Source organism: Aulonocara stuartgranti (assembly GCF_965226115.1).
Source record: "Aulonocara stuartgranti genome assembly, chromosome: 15".
In the NCBI taxonomy this organism is placed as follows: Eukaryota; Metazoa; Chordata; class Actinopteri; order Cichliformes; family Cichlidae; genus Aulonocara; species Aulonocara stuartgranti.
The window spans coordinates 8,648,610-8,656,565 of record NC_138951.1 but is presented as its reverse complement, the minus strand read 5'-3'; the positions used below and the strand labels follow the sequence as shown (position 1 = coordinate 8,656,565).

The 7,956-nt window shown below is 38.6% G+C and overlaps 1 protein-coding gene across 1 annotated transcript; it reads left to right on the top strand.

Annotated features, from left to right (window-relative positions):
- Positions 1–4,259: 4,259 nt before the first annotated feature.
- rps12 (ribosomal protein S12) lies at positions 4,260–7,701 on the top strand. The gene is made up of 6 exons (XM_082505048.1): positions 4,260–4,333; positions 4,458–4,504; positions 5,725–5,841; positions 5,976–6,078; positions 6,373–6,474; positions 7,614–7,701. The coding sequence occupies exons 2-6, from the start codon at positions 4,491–4,493 to the stop codon at positions 7,674–7,676; spliced, it is 399 nt and encodes a 132-aa protein (XP_082361174.1). The 5' UTR covers positions 4,260–4,333; positions 4,458–4,490; the 3' UTR covers positions 7,677–7,701.
- Positions 7,702–7,956: the final 255 nt, after the last annotated feature.

Here is a 7,956-nt window from a genome sequence, read left to right as displayed (position 1 = left end):
TATTTCACAATAATAAGTAAATTTATATAGCAGAATGTAATGTATTTCACAATAATGAGCATTGTTTTCAAAATGTGTTCCATGATTTCACAATATCATTCTCACATTACATATCTGTGTCTTATTAATTCACATAGTTATTTATTTCATCTTGACCTATTTATTTATTTAATTTTGAACACTTTGGAGTTCCATAGGGTATCATCTTAGGTACACCTTGCTAGTACATGGTTAGACCCCATTTTGCCTTCTGAACTGCCTTAATTCTGTGTGACACATATTCATCTGACATTTTGTCCATGTTGACATGACAGCATCACACAGTTGCTGCAGATTTGTTGGCTGCACAGCCACAATGTGAATCTCCCCATCCTAAAAGTGCACTGCTGGATTGAGATCTGGTGACTGTTGAGGGCATTTAAGGACAGTGAACTGAGTGTCATGTTTGAAGAAACCAGTTTGTGATGATTTGTGCTTTGAGGAATGGAATGGTGCTTTGTCCTGCTGGAAGCAGCCATCAGTACACATCTGCACACTGTGGGATGGACACTGTCAACTGCATTACTCAGGCAGGCTGCGTTCAACTGATCTTCTACCGATGTGGAACTACACTCAAAGGCATCTGGCCCTAACGCTTAACACATTCAATGCCACTTAAATCACCTGTCGTCCCCATTCTGACGCTCAGTTTGAACTTAATGAGGTTGTCTTAGCCATGTCTACCCTACTAAATGCATTGAATTGCTGCCACGTGATTGGTTGATTAGATATTTGAGTGAATGAACAATTGAACAGGTGTACTTTATGAAGTGGCTGGTAGGTATATTTCACTTGCGTGTTAAAGAGTCTTATTACTTTGGAGGCCAGAGGGTCTGAACATTATGAAAACACTTCCTGGCCCGTTGTATTAAATATTGCCTTTTTTCTAACATTAGTGAATATCAGTAACAGAACTAGAAAAGAGAATTAGAGAATACTTATGTTTGTAATGGACAACAAGTTAAGCACATATTGACATCTGGGTAAATCATTGCAGGATTTGAAATTCTCTGATGGGAAATTAGATCACATCTTTATTTGAACAAGAAGGCAACACGCGTGACCTGATAAACAGGGTGATTATGTCACAAGCAGGATAATAGTCTAACAAGTAGATAGGCATAGAAATAGTGTCATTGCATTGCTAGGAACACAGTTATCAGTTAATGCGCAGCTGTTGTGACCTTATGTTCTTGCTTTAAAGCAGTACATATCTAAACTTAGTGGCATTATTAAAAGCGTTTACTTTAATGCATCACTTCTCATGAATGACTAAATTATTTTGACCAACCTTTATTTAAATATTGCATTAATATAATTAAAATTGTGTCTAAGCACTTAAATGTGAGTCTGTCCTTAAGATGTACTTGTTTAAGTTACTGTGTTCGTCTCTGCAAGATATAGTGTGAGGGTAAACTATGATGTTATTTTTGTCATGTTTCGGCTGTGTGCAGGCAGGAGAGGACCCAAACTCACGGGGAATAAACTCAAAAGCACTGCTTTATTGCAGACTCGAGGAAAAGATACAGAATTAAACTATACTGGGAAAATACAAACTAAACTTCACAGTGAGGCACACAAGGGAACGCACAGCATGAGGGACAACGCAACATGGAACAAAGCGAGACTCTGACATAAATACACAGAAGGTAATGAGGGAAGTGGAAGCACATGGGGAACACAGCTGTGTCATGATCCTGGGCCATGTTGGCCCAGTATTCTTAGTTTCATGTATTTTGTTCCTTATTTAGGCCATGTTTCCTGGGTTGCTCTGTTACGTTGTTCCCTAAGTGTTTTCCCCTTGTGAATCTTACCCCCTGTGTGCCCCTCTGTGTATTTGTGAGCCCTAGTCTCTCCTTGTGTTTATTCCATGTTTTCCCCAGCCTGTTATGTCTGTTCTCCCTGTGCTCTCTCTCCTCCTGTCTGAACCTCCGTGTACTTCCTGTTTTACTTTGATAATCTCTCGTCTGTATGCGTCATGTTATGTTCACTCCTGCCCTGTCTCGTTATGGTTATCTGTGTCAGCTGTGTTCCCCGTGTGTTAACCCTCTGTGTATTTATGTCTGCGTCTCCCTCGGTTCGGTGTCGCGTTCTCCCTCATGACTGTGTGCCCCTCCGTGTGTTTCCTTGTAAGTCCGTTCCTTAGTTCTTCCCAGTTTAGTTTCATGTTATTTTGTATCGTTGTCATCTTTATCAGCAATAAAGCTGTATTTTGAGTTCAGCCCTGTTTTCCGTGAGTGTGCGTTTGGGTCCTATTTCCTGCCTGCCACACAGCCAGATCATGACAAGCTGAGGACAATTACACATGACAGCGCGTAGAGGACATGAAACTGAAAATGCTGAAACCAAGACACGGACCTTAAACATAACACAGAGAGTACACAGAGAGAACATGACGGAAAGAGGAAAACACAGAACATGAGGAGTATGAACAAAGCACAATAACTCACACCACTATATACACGGTCACACAGAGGGAGACAAAGGGGGATAAAGACATGAGGGGAAATCTAGTAAATTAACCTGAACAACTTAGGACCCATAGAATAACAAATTAACTTAAAATGACACAGGAACACAGGAAAACTAAGAACGCTAGGTAAAATGACCCAGGATCCTGGCAATTTTGCTATCTTGTTTACTTTTTCCCCTTGTCTGAATCCGGAATGACTACATCCCGTACAGAACAGGTGTAAAAAGTATTTTGATTTGTTGTAGTAAAATGAAGAATGGAAACTCACTAACAAATTTCTAAACTAATCATTTATGCGAAATGAAAATTGGTGTGAATTTGAGAGAAAAAGATTCAAAAGACAAATTCAAATTCAAATTTTATTTGTCACGTACACAGTCATACACAGTACGATATGCAGTGAAATGCTTGGACAACTGCTCGTGACCTAAAGAAAACAAAAAAAGGAAAAGGCTATGCATAAGATAGGAAATAAATATGAAAAATTAAAAAGGGAAATAAATATGAAAAATTAAAAAGGGTAAATTTTACTAGGAAGGAATAAAATATAAATTAAGGTTAAAAAGGAAATAACTGTACAACACAAATTAGAATGAAGGGTAAATTTAACTGGGAAGGAATAAGATAAAATATATAAATTAAAGTTGAAAAAAAAATACACAATATAGAACTATATAAGAATGTATGAAGAAATATAAATAAATATATACACAATAACAGCAGCTGTACAAGTATTAACTGGAAATGAAGAATATAATGTCCAGTGTTGTGCAATCCACATCATGTCTTCTGCAGTGCAAATATGCTTAAATCCAGGCAATTCTTTTTGACTTTAAAGCTGAAATGATAAAATCAGTGTCTAATGTTAAAGCAACAGAGCTCCAATGAAGCTCAAGTACAATAAAATGTGATGCAGTCTTAAATCATGCATTATAAAGTTCTCTGCAGAGCAATTTATTGCTGTAAGTAGACTTTAGAGATGCATAGGGCCCCCGCAGCCACTAGGGGGCAATTTTTTCCACTTCACTAAAAAGCCAGGAAGTAGCACGGTCACGGTTTAATGTGGCTCCTTTAAAAATACAGCATCACTCTTCCTATGAATTTGCTCTGATTATCTACACATCAAAGAAGATGCTTATTTATTGTATTGTATGCTGTTTTGTTTTCTACTCATCTCATGTTGTTGTTTCCATATTCATGTGAGAGCTGGTTAAATGTATTTATTTATTTATTAGTTGGTAGGGGAGATCATATTTTATGTTATTATGTTTTCTATTGAAAAAATCTATTTCCTAAAATTAAAAAAACAACAACACATTTCTGAGGAAAATTATGCATCTTTTGCATTTATGGATTATTATTTACGTTTTATCTTTTTTTTAACGTTTTCTTAAAGTTTAAACTTCTTTGGTTTGCTTGTTTTCCTCTAAACATGTAAAGGAAGAAAATTCCAGTAAGATCAAAATCCACTGTTTCTGAGGAGGATCAGTGTTTACACTGTGAAAATGTCCAATGGGAAATGTTGAATGACATTAAGAAGTACCCCATATGACGAGTTTATCTAACGACATGAATAAATGTGCATCTGTCCTTGAGATGTATTTGTCTGAATTGTGTCTGTGGGTCATAAAACGTGTTTTTCGCCGGTATTGGCAGGCCTGAATAATATCTAGGAGGCAACTTGTAGTTTCAGCTGTTAACTAAAGCTACAACAGGCAACTTAGCTGGCGCCACAGTGAGGCGCAGATGGGGCCTGCTGGTGTTAAATTCGCGTCGCGGGCTTATGACGTCCTCTTTACTCGCTGCTTATCTGCAGGAAAGGTGCGTTCCCTCAACTCCTGACACAATCGTCTGGATTAATCAAACATCCTAAGTTGTACATTCATAAGAGTTGGCGCTTTACAATGGATAATAACTTTTATATCACATTTCTTCTTCATTGCAGAACTTTTAGTTCACCATCCATCGCAAATCTACAATGGCCGAGGAAGGGTGAGCAAGACATTTCTGTATGATGACTTGATAATAAAAGTTACTTAAACGAGCCGTAGTTAAACTACAGCTGAAATTTGTTTAGGAGAGGATAGTGACCTTGTAAACATAAGCTTTTTGGTAACAGTGTGCTTTATAGCATAAAAGAGAATATTTCACATGAGACAAGTTGCTAGCTTAGCAGGGATAGAGGTTCAGTTATACTACCCCCACGCATGTAGCAATTTACTATAAAATTGAATTGAATAGCCCTTTATTGTCATTGTACATGTACAACGCAATTGTACAACACCAACTGTGTAGGAATAAAATGTAACAGGTCACCAGCCAGATAAATTGCAAACAGGAGAAATGTATACAGTCACAAGAAATGTGTGCAAAAATGAGAGAAAGGCACATAATAGAAAGCTCATAGATAAGTCATGTCCATAGTCCGGTCCAGGGGGCTAATGTTTAACAGGTTTATACAATCACACAATAGTAAATCTAGTTTAAAATTAACCTGAGATACTGATATGCGGCAGCTTCACTGACGTTTACAATTCCTCTTCCCTTTAATGATCACTAGTGTAATCACCTTGATCTTTGTTATATTGCTCTTCATATGTGAATACAGTCAAAGGGTTTAGAAGTAGTACTGCCTTTAGTGCAGCTATGTATGAAAAATATATGTGGAGTCTTAAACAGGCATGTTTTTCAGTAACTTGAAGTCTTCTCACTGATCTGAAGTATTTAAGGGCTTTGACATGCTAGCAGTAACTTATTTGAAACCTAGTGACAGTGTTGTGTAGAACACTGACTCAGTTGGCCTTTCTTCAGCTCAGATTTAAATGATTGAGAAGCCAAACATGTACACCTTGATGGAATATATCATGTCGTCAGCAGTCTGGCTGCAGTATTTACAACTAATTGTAACTTGGCAAGAGAGGAGTTCCAAACCGTCGTAGTCCAGTTTAGATGCAGGAAGGCTTGATAAACCTGGTATAGATTTAGGTTTTTAGTCTGGATATTATTCTGAAATTTCATTATTGTGTTTTTCTGCCAGCTGAGCTTTTGTGCATGACTGATGATCCCATCTTTTGTCGGATACCCCTTCACTCTACAATGAGTGAGACGCTCGCCGCTCTGACATATGCCAAAAGCTCAGCTGAAGAGGCCCCAATTTCTTGTGCTCATCTTCCTCAAAATTTTAAGATTTTTTTTTATCTTACTTCCAACAGCAGTCCTGCCGGAGGTGTGATGGATGTCAACACCGCTCTCCCTGAAGTGCTCAAGACCGCACTCATCCACGATGGCCTAGCCCGCGGTATCCGTGAGGCTGCCAAGGCTCTGGACAAGTAAGTCTTAAACCTTTTAGAGAGCTTTAACTTAAAACGTCTGAGCCATCCTATCAGTTTAAAGTGTGAATGGTATAATGTAGTAGCCTTTTAATGTGAGTTCTTTTTTTTTTTTTTCCCCTGTTCTTTCATAGACGTCAGGCCCATCTCTGCGTCCTTGCTGCCAACTGCGATGAGCCCATGTACGTCAAGCTGGTGGAGGCCCTCTGCGCCGAGCATCAGATCAATCTCATCAAGGTACTGAATTTGCTTGGGTTTGGTTTGATGTTCATGGACAGTTGGACTGCGTTCTTCTATTTATTTTTTTTAAACCAGTTGCATAAAGTGAATGTAGCACTGCTGTATCGCTGATGACAATTTGGCTCCCTCTACTGAACACTGTGAGGAGATTGCCAATTGTTACCCAATTTCTGTCTGAGATACAGTTGAGCTTGGACTATAATGCACTATTCTACCCGTGCTTATTATTATTTTTACTGTGTTGACTTAAATTCATTCATGAAGTTGAAGTGACCTTTTAAACTCTGGCAGGTTGATGACAACAAGAAGCTTGGTGAGTGGGTTGGTCTGTGCAAGATCGACCGCGAGGGTAAACCACGCAAGGTGGTTGGCTGCAGCTGCGTCGTTGTTAAGGTAATTATGTTGCTTTCTTTCTTTGGCTAGTCTGAATTCACTTGATTAGCCTTTTGATCTATATAGGAAACCTTAAATGGGAATTCAATGAGATCCCTCTAACATAACAGCGAAAGAAACAGAGTTATGAGTTAGGACTATATTTGCCAGTCAAGTGCAGTTGCTGTGCCTCATGCCATGCAGCTGTTTAACTCCTGGCTAGAGAGGAGCCAGCGTACAAGCCCCGTCATCTGCCTGTGGTGTCCGGGGTCCCTAAGGATGGCTACATAGAGTACCAAATGACAGTAGGCAAAAAAGGTGCTATAAAGGCAATCCATGCAATTCCTCTTCCCTTTAATGATCACAATACAACTTTATTTGTCTAGCACATTTAAAACCAGAGGTAGCCAAAGTGCTTCACATCATCCAATAAAACAGTAGTAAAGTACAAAAGCAGATAGCAGAGAAGCTAGCAGGTGGAAGGCATTGATTAACCAAGTATACAAGTACGCAGATAAGCAAGCAAGACTTAACGATAAAAACAATATAGGCAAAGAAAGTGAAGGGCAAGAAAGTACACTTAAAAGGCATGCTGTAGGAGGCCGGGAAGGCTAAGCTAAAAAGGTGGGGTTTCAATTGAGACTTGAAGGTCTGGATTGAATCAGACGTGTGAATAGTATGATAGTATTATAAGTAAGCAGTAGGATTTTGAAATCAATGCAGTGTTTAATTGGAGGCCAGTGAGAAATGGGGTGATAGACTCAAACCTACGATTACCAGTTAGAAGGCGAGCCACGGTGTCATCACTAGTGTAGTTATAAAATCAGGGTTGGTGTATTTAACTCAGTCTAAGCAGCATACCTATACCACAGCTGCAGTAAACATGTGTGCCTGAACTAAATGAAATTCAGAGGTGAGTTGTGTTGACACGGTGTAACAAGCTGATCACCTCCACACTGCATTGAGCCATAATTTATGACAAAGACTGAAACAAGTAGTGTTTAAATATATCTGGAGACATGTTAATTATAGCTCGTTATGTTTCCCTTGCGTAATAAACTTACATTTATTTCCAAATGGCTGTTTAATGTTTGCAGGCATACATGTCTGTGATGTTGGGCTCAGTTGACCTTAATTTTATTTATTTATCCCCCCTACAGGATTATGGCAAGGAGTCCCAGGCCAAGGATGTGATTGAGGAATACTTCAAGTCCAAGAAATGAAGTGTCAATAAAACAATGAAATGAAGCTCTGGAGTGTGTTATTGATTTGAGTTGCTTGGTTGGATATTGAGCATTATTTTACTGTGTACCAATCTTGTTGCTTGGTTAGTGCATCATTTCATGAGCTCTTTCTCCAAATTGAAAATTTCAGATTTATTTATTTATTTATTTTTAATTTTGAAAAAGCTCTTTGCCCTCTGGATAACATTGTTACTGCTTAGCCAGAAAACGTTGATGGTCAAGCAGCATGGATCCCAAATTTGTGAGTATGAACGAGTGA